The 19,140-nt window shown below is 41.1% G+C and overlaps 1 protein-coding gene and 1 long non-coding RNA gene across 8 annotated transcripts in view; one reads left to right on the top strand and one right to left on the bottom strand.

Annotated features, from left to right (window-relative positions):
- LOC124149412 (multiple epidermal growth factor-like domains protein 10) overlaps positions 1 to 19,140 on the top strand; it is a 72,195-nt gene that overhangs the window by 44,592 nt on the left and 8,463 nt on the right. For 4 of the 7 annotated variants that reach the window (XM_048400000.1, XM_046520978.2, XM_046520977.2 and 1 more), the window contains one exon: positions 17,660 to 17,782. In XM_048400000.1, the coding sequence (XP_048255957.1) occupies positions 17,701 to 17,782 (82 nt within the window). In that variant the 5' untranslated portion in view covers positions 17,660 to 17,700. Of the gene's footprint in view, positions 1 to 13,696; positions 13,840 to 17,659; positions 17,783 to 19,140 lie in introns of those variants that run through there. The other 3 variants (XM_046520980.2, XM_046520976.2, XM_046520975.2) reach the window with 3 other exon arrangements.
- Positions 5,273 to 10,405, bottom strand: LOC124149413. The gene is made up of 2 exons (XR_007222271.1): positions 10,294 to 10,405; positions 5,273 to 6,772 (listed from the first exon to the last, which is right to left on the bottom strand). It is a non-coding gene; the product is annotated as an uncharacterized LOC124149413 (long non-coding RNA).

Here is a 19,140-nt window from a genome sequence, read left to right as displayed (position 1 = left end):
GCCGCTCGGTGGAAATGTTCCAATGTTCTTTGTGTATGAGCGGGAATCTCCGCTCAACTTGTTAATGTTATGTATAGTTCTTTCACCGATATTGACAATCTGTTATTCACGTATTTACTTTCACACGCCTGTATATCTTATCTAATGTCATTTCATTCATCTCAGTCAAGTGTAGTGCATGAAGCAACTACTTGTCAACCTGTCGATTCCACGACGTTCAGGGGTATTGTTATAGTGCAAACCATTTCAATACATTTATCTAAATACCTAACTGGTTCAATATGTTTCCAAGTTCACCCAAATTCTATGCCCTTTGTCTGTTTAATATATTCAGCAAACATTCGACGTATCCCCTTATCATGAGCCCCTCCGGGCAGGACCCTTGATCTCCAGCGCTATCTATAAATTTCAATTTACACCTCCTTACGTCTTGGCTTGGACTCTCGCCCGGCGCACACGTCCTCCCAAGCTCTCCAAACCACCAAGCTGACAATGAGAGACCTCTCAATGTTGTTACCGAGGGAGCTTGTCTCCATCCTGGAGCCCTTGCTGGCCTACCGGGTTGGGGATTACTCCCTCAGGACTTCCTACAAGTCCAACTCATCCACGCTCTCCATCTCCTTCGACCTCGGTCAAAGGAAGAGACCTCTGGTCAAAGCCTCAGATGGCCCGAGCCCCAGCCCCTAAACCTCCTGCTCCCCGCCCGGCGCAGAAGAAGGGGCCCCCTCGGGCAAAGAAGATCCCTCCTCCAGTCCTAGACATGGAGATTGAGACTTCCACCGCGTCCACGCAATGCCAGACGCACACGCCACCCCCACCTTCTCTAGAGGACAGTTCTGCCCAAACAGACAATCCAGAACTGCTCGGCATGAACACCAGCCAAACCCAGACCTCACCATCAGAAGGCCCCACAGGGGCTCAAGGGTTCATAGAAAAGGCAATTCGTAAAGCGGATTCAATCCTCAAGTATTACGAAGACAACGAGGACATCCTAACCTTCGTCAACAACCCAACGGAGAAGGTTTACCCACAGAGTAGACCCCCTCTCGTCATGCACCAGGACATTGACGATGAAGAGTTCGAGCACGACCTCCACTCCATGTCAGACCTTTCGGAGTTTCTCATGGATGGGGACTTCACTGTCACCAAACACCTTGTGTCCCACACAGCAGCCCGGCTCGTCCACGGCCTCTACAAGCCAGAGCCACCCACGGCCAGGGAGATGAGACTCACTTCGAGACTCCTTGCGGGCCACCGCAAGTAAATCCTCCAGCCACCCTCGCCAGCCCCTGGTCGCTACACAAGCTCACCCGCCGACGCCGTGCCTTCCCACGCTTGACCCCCTCCCCTCCACCCCACGCCCAACTTTTACCATATTATTGAGTATTTTATTACCACCCACACACCCCCAGCCAACCCCCCCGTCCCCCGCAGCTTTATTAGATTAGTCCTGTAAAAGTTACATTTTTTGGGGTCGCACTTCTTTATTTATTCATTACGATTTTTTTCTCCCAATAGTATAAAGTGCTTCCCCGTGTGCGAAATACGCTTTTAGTCGGAAAGCGCACGTAAAATCTCCTAGTGTCACTCACTCACTCCTTACGTCGCCGGATCTTACGTATATATATATACGTGGGACAATGACCTTGCCACACGTTACATAATACCTCGATCTACAAAACCCGACTGTCATGGTCAGTCAGGGAGACAGCCAGAAGGTAAGTGACAGAGTGAGTCTCCACCCGGGAACATTGGCCACTCGGTCCCGGTGTGCGTTCTGTCACGTTATTATCAACATGTACCTTTTCGACTTATTCCAAACCATCAACAATAAACATGGCTGCTGTCGTCTTAAACTTCACCCCTGAGTTTTATCATCCGTCTCCACCCTGAGCTACAATCCGAGGGCCGAAACTTACGCCCTTGGACAATTGGTTGCAACTCACTTAAGTATAAGTTTGGGTGTTGTGTGTGTGAGCCGTCATTTGCCTCTACTTCTCCCCCTCATGCAGGTCGTGTGCTCGTTACATGATCACGGGAGATCCTCACCCCTCTTGCTGGAAGTGTAGAGATGTCTTAGGCTCAAAGGAGAAGAGATGTCAGACGTGCTTCTACCTCTCTCCAACGGCCTTCAACAAGTTGACTCCACCAAGAAGGCCAGGCGTAGGAAGCGGCCAGGAAAACTCCCTGGTGTCTCAGCTTGTCATACCTGTCGCTTCTACCTGAGAGTTAAGTCACGACCCTGCATTATCCATGAATTTCCAGGAACAGATGATTAGCAAGCAGAAGTCGGCCATGGACGCCCACTTCGATTCCTGTCTCTCAGCTTTAGCCATGGAAGTGGAACGCTTGAAGTGCTGTCTAGGTGATCAGGCTATAAGGTATTCTCTGGCCACATTGGGGACAGATGCATGAGCCCATCAACATCTCCTGGGCCGCACAGTAGCCAGTTGGGACACACAGCGTCACAACCTACCAGTCATCAGGGCAAGAGCACCCACGCTTTACCTATACAGGTGTCCCGACCATCACCATCACAGTCTTCACACGATAGCCGAGATAGCCAGGATGATGATAGCTCCCATATGGCCAAGCAGAACATGGTTTCCCAGACTGTTACCACTGCTTATGCAGGAGCCTCTCCGAAAACTGCTTCATCGAGATCTTTTACGTCAATCCAAGCCGGACTTATTTCACAACAAGCTATCTATCCTTCAACTAACCACTTAGATTTTATCTCGCAGAACATGCAAGCATCCGGCTTCTCTGAATCTTTCTCTACAGCTGTAACAGAATCTTGGAGATCATCCACCTCCTTCCTCTATGACAATCGATGGGGCAACTTCGTCCAGTGGAGACGATGGCAAGGGCTTGGAGATGGAACAGAAACTATTCCCATGGTGGCAGAATTCTTGTCACATTTGCACCGGAATAACAAGTTGCATTGTGGCATAATACATGAACACAGATCGGTCTAAAACTCTGTATTACATCATGTTTTGGCATTTGGGGATCATCCGACTCTAAACAGACTCATTTCTTATGAAATATGTGCGATCACCTAGGATCTTCCCAAAATGGAACCTGTCCGTGGTACTATCGGCACTCCTAACAGAACAGTTTCAACCTCATGATAAAGCCACATTAATCCACAAAGCAAGAAAAACTTAATTTTTATGACCATTGCTACGGCGAGCAGAGGCTCGCAACTCCGTGCCTTGGGTTTTTCAAGTCTAACTCATATTAGTAGATCAGAGCTTTGGCTACGAGCCATGCCTCCTGAACTTCAGCCTCAAAACAACAAGAGGTATCCAGTTGTCAGTGGGCCGCACACAACACTTTCACCAACTTTAACATGTGTGACGTTCAACCAGACCTAGAAGAGACACCCTCCCTAGATCCTATTGTCACAGCCCAAACCATGACCAGTGAAAAGGATTCCCTCCTATGCGAAAGGGATGAGGGGCAAGATATTCTGACAACAGCATTGAAGGTAGGCAGGCCTTTACTCGTCTTTACTCGTCTTAGCTACTGAGTGTTGGATACATCAAAAACAGTCACCGGAAATGACATCACAGTCTGAAGTGATGATTGGACCGGAAGTGACGTCATAGAATGTCGTCATCAACAGATCGGAAACGAGGTCACAGAGATGAAATTACACCGGGAGTGACGTCACAAACGGTAAAACAGGAAGTGACGTCATAAACGTAAATGGCAGCAATTGTACCAGTAATTTGGTAAAGGTACACTCTAATTGTCTGACTCGTGATAGTAACGTACTTTTATGTCCTCTTAATGTGGTTGGATAGTGAGTTACAGCTTTTAGGTTTTGCAATCAACTAATCATCTGGCGCATTCTTGCAATAATATTATTGTTAATAATTCTTAGAATACTTACCTCCATTACTTCATTGCCAGAATGCACCATGTGGTTAGGAAGAACCTCCCCAATTCATCTGCCTCTAGTGATCAGATGTTTTTTGGAAAGAAGAGAGGACTTGCACACAGAAGAGATGTAAGCTGCTTGTTGCTACCACTTTACAGTCTGACAGTGAAGAGGGCTTTTGTGTAAAATCTGAAGACTTAGTCAAAGTGTGATAGCAGCCAAAATGTAGGATTATGGCCATGATGTAATGGAGGTAAGAAAGTCATAATTATTAACAATGATCCTATTGTTCCTACGATTGTGGGTTCGAATCCCGGGTCTCCCTGATTATGTTTCTAGGTTTTTTAGCACCATACCATGCTCTTGGGTTTCACCAAAATGGTAAACGTCTGAGACCTGCATCACTTCGGGCTTTCCTTCTACATTAAGCTAACACGCCATGATGTAACTGAAATACTATTAAAAGCGACGTTAAACCCACTCACTCACTTTGTCACCTTGACAATACAAATTTGAATCATGTTCTGTCCAAAGATGTTGTAAATCCTTTATGCTGCAACTTGTTAATAAATACATGAACATTGTAATGGACTTGATGATTTACCGACTCATCCTAATGTACTCAGCAAAGATAAATGGATTCACCTTGTCAATAACAAGAAAAGAAATATGGAATCTCTGTATGCTCGATTGGCTTTATCAAGTGAATGACAGCGAGAGAAATATTGATATGCATGAAATAAATTCGAAAACAGATGTTGGATTATTTCAAGGTTTACTGTGTGGTTATGTGGTCGACTGACGATAGGTAACACTCTCCGGTGAATATCGAGCACACCTGTGTCAAGAGACAGGCAGACGTTAGAATCAAATGGCTTACTCAGCCGCATAGCGACATGCTACCTGGTGTCTTTCTATGACGTCATATTGTCTGTGGTTGTCCAGTACCTGTTTTTAAAATACCGCCCTCTATCCATCACTACAACTACTACATCATCAACCTTCACACTACAACTACTGTCTCCCAAGAGCCCCAAGACATGGGCGTGATGGCGCTTTTGTCTGTGGGTTTACCTGTTCCGACAGTTGACAACAGATGTAACTCACAACACATTCTCTTATAACCCTTATAAATCATTCATTCTTCACTCGTCACACACACAGGTTCCATTCTACTTCCATGCTCACAGCCTTTAATAACTTTTAATATTTTTTTTATTCCGGGAGCAGTTAATGACCCGTAAAAGTCAGGTTAATGACCCATATTAGATAGGCTTGAAATGCAAATACAATTGCCAGGCGCATTTAAAATATGTGACGCTCATTTATGGTTTCACCTGCCTTGATATTGCAGTAATATTGCTAAAAACAACACATACTAACTTACAAGTCACACACATTTTTTTCCGTTTCAATGTATTGGGGACGGTTCAGACAGAATCGAATCAATTAATGTCATGACAATTCTTCCTGAAAGTATCACGAAGGCTTTATCATTTAGAAATATATTAAGCATTATATATATATGTTTTTGCGTTTAGCTTGATTTGGAAATCTCAGAATAGCAGCCAGAAATGTTTTATTTTGGTATTTGAATCATCACTTGTACACATTAACTGTACAATGGCCCGCATACTTGAATATGTGTGCAACAGGAAGGGAATTTTCTTGATGTAGGAAATATCTCTACTGAAATGTCTTCCGGTTAAGCAATTCAAAAGTAGCTAGCCAGTTTATGACTTATAAGAGTTTAATCATCTTTACTTCACAAACCATGATATACATGTACCTGCTGAAAGCGTAAACACGACCCATTATATTAACTTTCTTTCAATTTGCCGAAATAAGCTGAAGTCAATAAATTTAATTTTAACTACAAAAGCTGACACAGTTTGTGTAAGGTTGAACACTATGCTAAGGAATGAATGTTTGACAATTTAATCAGTTTTTGTCTTTATTAATGATAATTCTCTCGAATTCCCAATGATACTAATCATTCACATTGATAAACGGCCATTCTGTGAACATGTCAATTGTTATATATGCTCAGCCCTACCATAACTCTGCATTGATTGACATTTAGAAACCTTAAGATGCATACACAATGGTTATCATAGGTAGGCTTGACAGAAAGTAACTTTCAACCATGAATGCGTTACATACTTTACAAATCCTTCATAATCGCACCCACGTACACCCTAAAATCCACACGATCCACGTGGGTTAATCACTGCTCTCTTACACACTGGGGGTCGTACTTTCACCACTCTGTTACCAGCTTTATCCTTGTTCGTAGTTTGCGGATCATCATTAGCTACAGCACAAATATCCAGGTGGGTTCTAGAGTCCCAGGAGAGGTGCTTAGTTCGACATCTTCTAGTTCTGATATTACTCCTCAAAGTGGCTGACATCTTGACATGGTTAAATGTCCCGGCAGAAGGATGTCCTTGAACCAGGTGCCTCTTACCAGCTTCCTCAGGTGTGACAGTAAACGAGGTTTCACCAACCCATTCAGTGTTATTACTCTGCCGAGCATCAAGGTATACACCATCATCAGTCCTAGAGGACGTGTATCTTGGCTGTTCTACGTCTTGCGTTTGTTCAGGCGTCAGATACCCGACAGACGAGTGTCCACTCGCACCGGTCTCTGGTAAGGAACCGGCATGGTCTACGGCACTGGTTACTGCTTCAAGGGGAATGGATAATCTCGGCCTGTCGGGTTGGGGTCTCTGTCCTGTTGGTCTGAGAGACATATTCATATTCAGGTCTTCATCGTGTATTTCGTGGTAAATGTCCCCACATTTCTGGAACACTTCTTCCTCTGATGTCTTTACTTCCAAACAACCATTGTCCATCACTGAAAGTCTTTCCCTGCGGATCTTCCTAAATAAAACAAGGATGTATTAGATATACATGACACCAGACTCCAGTGTTTCTATTATTAATTTTATACACGTAAGACACAGGTAGTTGTTCAACGTGATGATGTTAGAAAGAAAATACATAATGTTTCTGACTTGATACATATATTGAACATCCTGTTGGTAATCCTACGTGTTTCCATTTAGAGATCTCGGATACTTTCGATAACTGCAAATTAGAGCATAGACTCAATTCAATACCGATCACGGCATGGCTGAGGGAAGCGGACGTTTTCTTGTTTGTTCTTACGCATGTTGAAGGATCCATTGAGTCGCCTCTTGTGACGTGTGAGGGGTGTGGTGAGTTGAAGTGAATAAGGCATGATGTATGTTGAAGGATCTATTAAGTCGCCTCTTGTGACGTGTGAGGGGTGTGTGGTGAGTTGAAGTGAATGAGGCATGATGTATGTTGAAGGATCTATTTAGTCGTCTCTTGTGACGTGTGAGGGGTGTGTGGTGAGTTGAAGTGAATGAGGCATGATGTATGTTGAAGGATCTATTTAGTCGCCTCTTGTGACGTGTGAGGGGTTTGGAGAGTTGAAGTGAATGAGGCATGATGCATGTTGAAGGATCTATTTAGTCGCCTCTTGTGACATGTGAGAGGGGTGTGGTGAGTTGAAGTGAATGAGGCATGATGCATGTTGAAGGATCCATTGAGTCGCCTCTTGTGACGTGTGAGGGGTGTGGTGAGTTGAAGTGAATGAGGCATGATGTATGTTGAAGGATCTATTTAGTCGCCTCTTGTGACGTGTGAGGGGTGTGTGGTGAGTTGAAGTGAATGAGGCATGATGTATGTTGAAGGATCCATTGAGTCGCCTCTTGTGACGTGTGAGAGGTGTGGTGAGTTGAAGTGAATGAGGCATGATGTATGTTGAAGGATCTATTTAGTCGCCTCTTGTGACGTGTGAGGGGTGTGTGGTGAGTTGAAGTGAATAAGGCATGATGTATGTTGAAGGATCTATTTAGTCGCCTCTTGTGACGTGTGAGGGGTTTGGAGAGTTGAAGTGAATGATGCATGTTGAAGGATCCATTTAGTCGCCTCTTGTGACGTGTGAGAGGGGTGTGGTGAGTTGGAGTGAATGAGGCATGATGTATGTTGAAGGATCTATTGAGTCGCCTCTTGTGACATGTGTGAGGGGTGTGGTTAGTTGAAATGAATGATGCATGATGTATGTTGAAGGATCTATTTTGGGGATTAATGAACTGATTTTAATCCGCGTCAGTCAGCTTTCAGAAAGTACTTTTTGAGAGACAATACAATCATCTAGCACAGATACCCAAATGAACTCCATTGAAAAGGTCCAACCTACAATACCCTGAATGAAGACTAGCTAGAAATAGATCCCCAGTATCTTATGCTTGTCCACGTAATTTTGGGGCAGACCAATACCAGATGGTAATTGTCTGTGACTTCGCGGAGTGCAGCTCTTGACAAGTCTGTCTGTCACATTCAGATTCCACACTCTGATTATAAATGTTGTATACATAAATGTTTCTGATATTTAATGCAGAATTTGAACACACAGTTAGGTATAAACAACAAACATCCTGAGATAAGGTCGGTGGTTCGATCCCGGCAGCGTCATACCATAAGACGTTAAAAGATGGTACATGTTGTTACCCTGCCTGGCGCTCGGCAATAAGGGATCAAACAAGGACTGGTTAGCTCGAAATCAGTAGACTGTGTGCGGTTGAAAATGACATAAATGTCCTGATAGATTCTAAGCACATTATAATAATTAGTGTTTTAAAAATTTGTTTTCTTAATATTTAATGCATTGTCAGTGTAATGTACAACCACCAGTTACTGACATGATGACGTATATCCTGCTGTGGAATCCATGCAGGTAATATGCAGTTCCCATGATACTCAGGTTGGAGAGCTAGCTCTGTTTAAATGTGTCCTGTGGTCCGATTGTTACGAGTATCCTATTGAAATATTGATCCAGTTGATTGCTTAGCATATTTTAGCATTTGAACTGGTTAATTCTTAAATTTTGCAAATATGTTACTGATCTTTACTGACATTTTTTTTAAAGAAGTATGATTTTGTCTAATCACTATATGTCTGTATGACTTTTAACTCACACAAAAATGGTGTTTGTTTATTGTGTAACGCTGCACTCCAGCAATATATGATGTGTAAGAAATAATCAAGACTGGACCAGACAATCCAGTGATTGGCATAATGAGCATTCGTCTACGCAATTTTGATATTTATGACAGGTGTCAACCAGGTCAGCGAGCCTCACAGTCCAATTTCGTTTGTCGCCTCTTTCGACAAGCATGGGTTGCTGATGACCAATTAATACGGCTCTTCATGAAGGACTAAAACTGAGGAATTACACTATTCCTCATGTGCTAACGAACTCAGCATGTGTTTTGAAGCATGGAAATATCCCACAGATAAGGTACTGGTTTTCGTTAAAACAGTGATCGTTTCAGCTCAATGTGATGGAGTGTGTATTTCGCTGTGTAGTATTATATTCAATAAGTGCGCCCGGCGCAATAAAATGCACACTGACTCCCTTCTTCGTTCAGCTGGATACCCGTGAAGATTCCGGGGTAGAATAGGTCTTCACTAACCCATGCTTGCCGTAAAAGGTGACTATGCTTGCCGTTAAAGGCGACTAACGGGATCGGGTGGTCAGGCTCGGTGACTTGGTTGATGCATGTCATCGATCCCAATTGCGTGGATCGATGCTCATAATATCAATCACTGGATTGTCTGGTCCAGACTCGATTATTTACAGACCGCCGTCATATAGCTGGAATAATGCTGAGTGCGGCGTTCAACAACAAACCAACCAACCAAGTCATTCAGTTGGAATGTTTGAATGGAAATCATCTTAATTTAAAAAAATAGTAATCTTAAAACGCCCTTATATATACAAGGGAGTTCTTAAAGCATAATTTTGTATACAATGAGCATGTTTATACGTTTTGCAAAGATACACAGTCCAAACGAACGTATGTAAAGTGTGTCAAGGCTGTTTGTGGAAGTGCAACGTTACTGATGGTACAGTCTGAGATTGTTTGTGTGTTCTTTAACGCCGCACTCAGCAAGATTCTAGCTGTATGATAGCGGTCTGTAAATAATTGAGCCTGGACCAGATAATCCAGTGATTGACATCATGAGCATCGATCAACGCAATTGGGATACGATGACATGCATCAAACCAAGTCACCGAGCCTGATCACCCGATCCCGTTAGTCGCCTCTTACGACCAGCGTAGTCGCCTTTTACGACAGGCATAGTTCTATCCTTACGGAGAATGGCATAGAAAAAACGTAAATCGAACGTTTAAAGTCGAAAAGAATTCTGGTTTCCTGTTAAAGGGTGAGATAGCCATGACACGTTTACTGTATTTTTTACTTTTCCATTCTTTATATGTTTACCTGCCCAGATTCATATTGAAATAGAATAAAATTTTACTAAAACATGAATTTTTCAGAAATATATTAAAGTTGAGTAAAACTCACCATAAGTAGATAAGATGAAACCTATACTTGTCATAATGACTGCAGAGTTTTCCATCTTGACACCAGCTGAATTTACCAAATTAATAGCCTCAAACATGTGACTGTGATATCAGCTACCGGTCCTGAATTGAAAATAGACATAACCCAGTTTCAACTTCCCTCTTCCTTAATACAACAATGCCAGATACTTGTCATCAAAACTAACTGACAATACTCATGCGATGCTTCAGTGCGCTGTGCAGTGCGAGTCATATGTCAACATTGATACCGCCACCTGGTTTCGTTTTTATGTTCATGTAAGGCGGGAGAACAATGCAACGCCATTTGCCTGATCGGCAGAAACCCGAATCAACGTGACGGTGTGTAATTTGATGTACCCGACCATTTGTACATTTCATACCGTATTAAAACTGTGAGAAGGCACGTTTTGTATTTGTTCACTGAAAGGGTATATTTAACATTGCGCCATGAGGTGATGTGATTTTTAAAACGAAGTATAAAAACAACACCTTATATTTTGTTGCTCATTTGAACATAGGGTCATTTGGCCCACTAATGTCATGCAACGGAATTCGTTGTGCAAAGTTGCGTCACGAATCATCAGGATCCGATGATCATGTGACGTAAGCCAGATTCGCCACGAATACGATGCTTGGTTGATCGTATTTGACCCATGGACGTGGATTGCAACGAGATAAACGCCTATTACCTTCGTCATTCACCTTACGCCGACACGCCGTGATAAACTTTAATACTGTTTAACCTCACTGGTAAATTGGGGCGGTGGGATAGCCTAGTGGTGTCGGTAATTTCCCACGTTATGGTATCAACTTCACAACTTATGTATTGAGAAACAATTATCCACGGTTAAGTTATCTACTGGAATTGTTAAGATATGTTTTCTATAAGAGACAGAATAATTATCAGTCACTGCTTCAAGACCAAGAAGAACAATCGTTTTCCAGGACCAGCTAACAATGTATTAGTAATTGTAAAATCTAAAAATGTTTCTTTCCAGATTACGGGGTTGCAATCTATTCGATAGTGATTCATAAACACATGTTCATGATATAATCGGGATCGTAAAATCGACCCTGCAGAGATCTTAAGTCTATGGAAAGGGTTTTGTGGCTTTTATTTATTATTGAGACAGGTGCCAGCGGTGGGGGAGGTTGCGTCCACCTTTTCGCCAACACTTGGGTTCATCACTATTTTATAGTGATTCATAAACACATGCTTATGAAAAAGTAGGAATCGTGCACTGAGATTTCTTATGGTCGGGTAGCCCAGTGGTTACATCGTTCGCTTGTCACGCCGAAAACCCGGGTTCAATTCCCGACATGTGGGAAGCCCATTTCTGGTGCCCCCTGCCGTGATATTGCTGGAATATTGCTAAACGCGGCGTAAAAATCATACTCACTCACTCACGAAGTAGTGATCCTGATCAAATTACAGTAATGCCATGAAAACAGGTCACGTTAGTATCTGTCTCTTTCCCAGACTAAGTCAGTGCTACGTTTATACGCTTGTCTTCCAATTCATTACATATCCGCTATTATAATGTGTATTTTGCTGTCATTTTGTATCTCATATGCCGAGGATCTCGGCCTGAGCGTAATAAAGTTCTGTTCTGTTCTGAAAAGTGTCTTCGTAAAAGGATTGTGGTGACTAGCTGCGGTTGTGTTTTCTGCCCGTGAATATATGCTGAGCATAACTGTGACCGAGGTTTACATGTAAATATAACACGTCAACGCCAGGAAATAACCAGGCTCGATTAACCGACAAATTATATTCCACTTGCCCGAAAAGGCAAAAGACACCAGGCGTTAGCGACCAGTGCAAGCACGCCACGCTCAACCTAAAGCACCTGAGCTAAGCTAAATGTGAGGCAGATCATGTTTACAATGCAGCTTGTGTAGATCGGGGCTTGTAAATAGAGAATACTACACTCATTCTCGTTAGATACCATTTTTACGAAACGAGTGGACTTTCTATGGTATCTGACCGAGCGAAAGCGAGGTCAGTTACCATAGAAAGTTCACGAGTTTCGTAAAAATGGTATCTAACGAGAATTAGTGTGGTATTTTATTTATTACCCACGTTAAATATATATTTAAGTGTAAATACATAACAACTTTCGTTCGTTGACAGACCAAACTGAAACCGGTTGCAAAATCTGGTTGCGCATGAATATTGATATATGCCCAAATATGGGCATTGTTGACATGTCTATGCATACGCATAAACAACATGCCCCTGCAGTTGTGTTTGCAAACAAAACAGCACCGACGCTCAAGATCCTTTTGGAAGAAATTCTTCAACTTATGGTAATTCAAGCGCCATGTTGTTAGAACGAAGGAAGGACACCTGTATGAAAATTTGAAAAGTCACATTAGCGCCGCGCTCGACTATCGGACTAACAGTCGGTCACTCGCACTGTCGGTGTCCCGTCTGTGCAATCAAAATGGTCCGGTTTCCTTGATCTATCAGCTGAATTTATATCATGTTCGTACCATTTTGGAAGAGGGAAATCAGAGTGTTCGCCAAAGACATTCATGTTAACTGTACCACCCTATACTGAAGACTTGAAAATCAACAAACTCAAGTCTGCTTGCATGTCAGTGACAGCCTCGAACGATCGAAGGGCAAGGTCACCACAGGAATAAGAAAAGACAACCGTGATCTAGGCCTACTCAGAGCGTTTTACGCTAGAGATAGGGAATGTTATTGTTCACATTTGGGATGTTTGGGGCCACAAAATCAGAAGTCAGGCACAATTCCACGGAGTTTTCGAATGATTTGTATCAGAACAGTTCACTTTTGGTGATTTGGTAGTGCAGTTGTGTACGTTCATTCATGAACAACACCTCCCGAAACAGCGCCAAAAAATACGCTTCGAAAGGGACACTGATGGCACAACCGGATCATCCCAAGTAAGTCTAAATATCTGTCCAGATAGTTTCAACATACTTCATTTCACCACGCTTATCCCTTTACGTTAAATCAAATTGAAAGTTGCGAAAGTGGTCGGGTGCGTCACGGTCATGGGGGCCCTCGATCTATTGATCGGTAGTCGTACATTGTAAATGGATATAGCTCGATTATATAATGTCTGTAGAAGCTCTATCCATAACTTATATATAATGCAAACCGAATTTGGTGCGTGTGACTTTTTTATTTGGTTTAATAAAGTGTTTGTAAATATCTCTCGTTCTCATGAATTTCTTCAGTTCTGCCTTGTGGTTGCAAAATGAATGACGTCTCGCGATTTTTTATGAATGAAAAAAGTAGTCCCGGTGAGACAGAGGTCACGGTTATCCAATCAAAACGAATAAAACAAGGTCAACCTTGTACGACACACGTGTGACGTACGGATTTAGTATCTTACCACCTGTATCTTCACCACGTGGGTAATAATGCAGCTTATCGATCGGTGTATGTGCATGACAGCGCTTCCTGTTTGCCAGCGCAAAATGAAATGATATCCTGGTCATCCTTGAGTCTTGAATCAGCAGGGGGACGGACGGGTGTAGTAGAAGCTGAGAGGTAAGTTTGTGAATAGCTTGGGTCGCAACGACGGTAAGGATCATACTTACAATTGTATGATGTTTATGATGATAACAGTCTTTGCCTACGTGTGGTATTCCCACATTATAAACCCGTACATACTCGAGAAAAAGGCAGACATTGTGTCAGGCAACTATGCTTGTCGTAAGAGGTGCCTAACGGGATCGGATGGTTGATCTTGGTTGATGCATGTCGTCGTATCCCAATTGCGTGGATCGATGCTCATTATGTCAGCATGGTATGTGCTATCATCATTTCACACCGTATATATTACCTTGATATCGTCAATGGTTTATTCGAAGGTAAACGATAAACTTTGAGTATTACAATCGCCGCTAGAACAACATGTCTCTCACAGAGTTTGTTCCAACTCACCCACCACAATACGTAATATTTTGTGTGAAAACTGAATATATATTTTCTAAAAGACCCTTTTAATGGACATGTTAACTCCATACATTCTACGATTGTACATTTTGGTGTAGCTACAGTAAGGCCCCAAACCGACTATTTTCTTGAGTTGGCTTCTCGCATGTTCTACAGCGGAAAATCACTTCTGATCGTCACATCCTGTTTGACCAGTTCACAATCACTTGAACGTATCCGGGTACATCCGGGTACATCCGAGTTCAGAGGCTGAGTTATAAGCTTGCATTCGTTATAAGGACAATGTGTTGTGATATATACTACCCAAAAGACGTTAAGGATTCTTTCATGTGACTATTGTTAGTCTGTGGAGGCATGACAGTTTAACTATATACTAGTCAAAGAAGTTATGGACGACCCGATTCTTTCATTATCCCCCGGCATATAATGCGGGGGGATATAGCGATCAGCCAGTCTGTCCGTCCGTCTGCCCGTCTGTCCGTCCGTAATCATTTCCTTTTCCGGGGCAGAACTCGAAAACCATTCAGTGTATTTGATCGAAACTTGGCAAATCTATCAGTCACAGACTGAAGTGGTCCCTTTTGATATTTTGGGATTTTTCGTTTTTTTATTTTTTATTTTTTTTATGGAAAGAAGTTGGACATAGACTCCAATGAGGACGGGGTTCGTTTCCTGGGCGGAATTCGAAAACCATTCAGAATATTTGATCCAAACTTGAAAGATGCATCAGTCACATGCTGAAGTGGTGCCTTTCGCTATTTTGTAATTTTTAAAAATCTTTATTGAAAGAAGTTAGACAAGGACACGATTGCTAGTTTCACAGATGCGACCATGGTGGATCTTTTGTGGGTAAACAATGTATGCTTCTTCAAGAAGATTCAACTCTTGACTCATTACATACAGAATTGCACATTTACTTGTGGTTACTTTACAGACAGCTGCCGGGGGGATAATGTCATCTTTCTGATGACTCTTATATTACTACAGTTAAAATATCATGGCATGACCTATTAACTACATGTATAGCAATATGAAAGATTCAGGTGGTCCTTACCTTCATTTGAGTAGTATATACTGTACTCATAGTGTGCTTTATTCATAAATGATAGTACACAACAACCCATTGAATATTGTACTTTAATATTTAATTACAAAACAAGTAATTTTCAGACAATGAAGGAAAGGATTACTGCCACATTTTGAACACTTACAGCATGAGATAATAAGTGATTACAATTCTGCAAAAGTAATGTACTGATACAGGACGTTGACTATAAAGGCAAGCATTTATATGTATGGAAAGAGGTACAATTCTTGAAAACCATGTACCGCAATTGTATTGACATGACATGTATATATAGATGCTGTACCTGCTGAGATGAATAAAGAGGGAAAAAAAGAAAAAAGATGATAGTACGACACAATTAATTTACTGTTCAAAAAGTAACTGACATTTCTAGATGTCCAAAAACTTGTCCAAACAGGCTGAATGTTGGCTGCAGTATTATTTAGTACATTTCTAAAACATATTTGTTCATATCTGTACTATATCTATGAATAAACATAATTAAAAGACTGTTGACTTTTATTTCTGCCTGCAATTCAGTGCTTGTGTATTAGTCAAAAGGTTTTATATCAGAAAAGTGGAGGACACGTTTTCAAATTTGATGCTTTATGACAAAATGATTCATGATGCAATTCCCTAATTTTATTTGTGCCATATGTTCCCGTATTTCTTCAGGTGAACAATTGACTTGCTTTTGCATGTGTTTGTGACGATTGCAACCGATGGGGCAGGATACGCTCACCTTTTCGCGAACACTTGATATTCTCACTATTTGATAGTGAATCGTACAATCGACTCTGCTTTATGCAGATGTCTTATGGCTATGGAAAGGGGTTTGTCTCCTTTATCTATGATCATAGACAGGGTTTTGTCACCTTTATCTATGATCATAGAAAGGGTTTTGTCTCCTTTATTTATGATCATAGAAAGGGTTTTGTCTCCTTTATCTATGATCATAGACAGGGTTTTGTCTCCTTTATCTATGATCATAGACAGGGTTTTGTCTCCTTTATCTATGATCATAGAAAGGGTTTTGTCTCCTTTTTTTATGATCATAGAAAGGGTTTTGTCTCCTTTATTTATGATCATAGAAAGGGTTTTGTCTCCTTTATCTATGATCATAGAAAGGGTTTTGTCCCCTTTATTTATGATCATAGAAAGGGTTTTGTATCCTATATTTATGATCATATAAAGGGTTTTGCCTCTTTTATTTATGATCATATAAAGGGTTTAGTCTCTTTTATTTATGATCATATAAAGGGTTTTGTCTCCTTTATCTATGATCATAGACAGGGTTTTGTCTCCTTTATCTATGATCATAGACAGGGTTTTGTCTCCTTTATCTATGATCATAAAAAGGGTTTTGCCTCCTTTATCTATGATCATAGAAAGGGTTTTGTCCCCTTTATTTATGATCATAGAAAGGGTTTTGTCTCCTATATTTATGATCATATAAAGGGTTTTGCCTCTTTTATTTATGATCATAGAAAGGGTTTAGTCTCTTTTATTTATGATCATATAAAGGGTTTTCCCTCTTTTATTTATGATCACAGAAAGGGTTTTGTCTCCTTTATTTATGATCATAGAAAGGGTTTTTTCTCTTTTATTTGTGATCAAAGAAAGGGTTTTGTCTCTTTCATTATGATCATAGAAAGGGTTTTTCCTCTTTTATTTATGATCACAGAAAGGGTTTTGTCTCCTTTATTTATGATCATAGAAATGGTTTTGCCTCTTTTATTTGTGATCAAAGAAAGGGTTTGTCTTCTTTTTTTGTGATCATAGAAAGGGATATCCCTCTTTTATTTATGATCATAGAAAGGGTTTTGTCTCCTTTATTTATGATCATAGGAAGGGTTTTGTCTCCTTTATTTATGATCATAGAAATGGTTTTGCCTCTTTTATTTATGATCATAGAAAGGGTTTGTCTCCTTTATTTGTGATCATAGAAAGGGTTTTTCCCTCTTTTATTTATGATCATAGAACGGGTTTTGTCTCTTTTATTTATACAAACAGACGTGATACATACAGTCAGGGACTTGATGTGAACTCAAATGTTTTGTTGTGAGCCGTTAGGGGTCGTGCATATGCAACGTGCAACTTGCATGGTCATTATACCCCTACACACGACAGCGTTTGTGTCAAAAGTTTGGTTGTTGTAAAACTGTTGCACTCAGCCATTGGATTGCGGTTTGTAAAAACTCCAGTGATTGACATCGATCAACGGAACTGGGACACGATGACATGCATCAACCAAGTCAACTTATTAAGATGTTTATACAACTCATACCAGTCGCCTGAATAATGAACTTTTCTCAGAGAAACACTGCTTGTTTATGTTTGTTTCAGTATGATTAGATGACACAGCCACTGAACAGGAATCGCTCCTCATGTTATCTCTACTTTACAGCAAAATGAAGACGACAAAAACAACTCTTCGCTCATGCATTTTTGCTGCACTACTTGTCATTGGTAATGTATTACAAACATTTGCGATTCTTCATAATACCATTCTGTTGACTGATTGTGTTTCATTCAGCTCGATCAACATTTTTAGGCCTGAGAGTGAGTGAGTGAGGATTGTCTTACGCCGCTTTTAGCAATATTACAGCAATATCATGACGGAAGACACCAGAAATTGGCTTTACACATTGTACCCATGTGGGGAATCGAACCGGGGAATCGGCGTGACGATCGGACGCTTGAACCATTAGGCTACTACACCGCCCATAGGTCTTAGAGTGAGTGAGTGAGTACGGTTTAAAGCCGCTTTTACCAATATTCCAGCAATATCACGGCGGGGGACACCATAAATGGGCTTCACACATTGTACCCATGTCGGGAATCGAACCCGGGTCTTCAGCGTGACGAGCGAACGCTTTAACCACTATGCTACCCGACCGCCCCCGTAGGTCTTAGAACTTACACGTGAGTGAATGACTAATGATAAACCACATAAAACCATAATAGAAAAAAATAGTTCACTGGGTAACAAAATTGTAATAGCATTGTATCACACATATGTATAATGAAGTAGTTTATTTAAAAATATAAAACTTGAGTTAAAAACATAACACAGTATGAAGAAGTGACTCAAATCTTACCCGAAACCGTTCACTGTTTCAATGTCTTCTTTGAACCCACTGCAGCTATATGTATGTCATTGTTACTGTAATCAAGTTTGAAGCTGACCATTAATACCTATATCTACTAAGTCATCTTTTCGTCATCAATAGGGGCACTTATGAAACCCTTTCAACATGTATGCCCCCATCCGAATGTACCTTATCGCCTCTGTAACCAATATTTTGTGTTAATAAGTAGTAATATAATATCAGTATTGATCTCAAAGCTTTAACTGTGAGGTTAATAATAAAGTGTGATACCACTGTGGGGATGCTTCATTTGATAGCTCCTTTAAGGGCGCCTTGGAAGCCTCGATTATCCTCTCAGCTGAGGATACGATCCAATGTATACCCCTTGAAACATTTGAAAGTAAAATATCCAAAGCTCTTGGCAAGGAATAATGTATGAACGTTGCATTCTACAAAGATTTCTGGTTGTCGGAACAATGTTCGTTTTTATTCAAAATGACAAACCCCCTTTGGTTATTTCTTGTGTACAGCTTTTGGTTTGCAGACGAATGTTTAGAGTTAGGTCACAAAAACATACTTGTAAATAAGAGTGATGCTTCATGTTAATGAATTAGTTCATATATTTTCACCTCGGAGGTAAGAATGTATGTACAGATTGTGTATATATTTAAAGACTTATTAAACATGTTTAAACGTTTCTAATCTGTAAGTAATTCTAAATCTAATGTATTTCTG

This window comes from Haliotis rufescens, unplaced genomic scaffold (genome assembly GCF_023055435.1).
Source record: "Haliotis rufescens isolate VD_foot unplaced genomic scaffold, xgHalRufe1.0.p SCAF_2, whole genome shotgun sequence".
Taxonomy (NCBI): Eukaryota; Metazoa; Mollusca; class Gastropoda; order Lepetellida; family Haliotidae; genus Haliotis; species Haliotis rufescens.
Note: the sequence above shows the minus strand (reverse complement) of the source record. Positions and strands in the feature narration are given on the sequence as shown.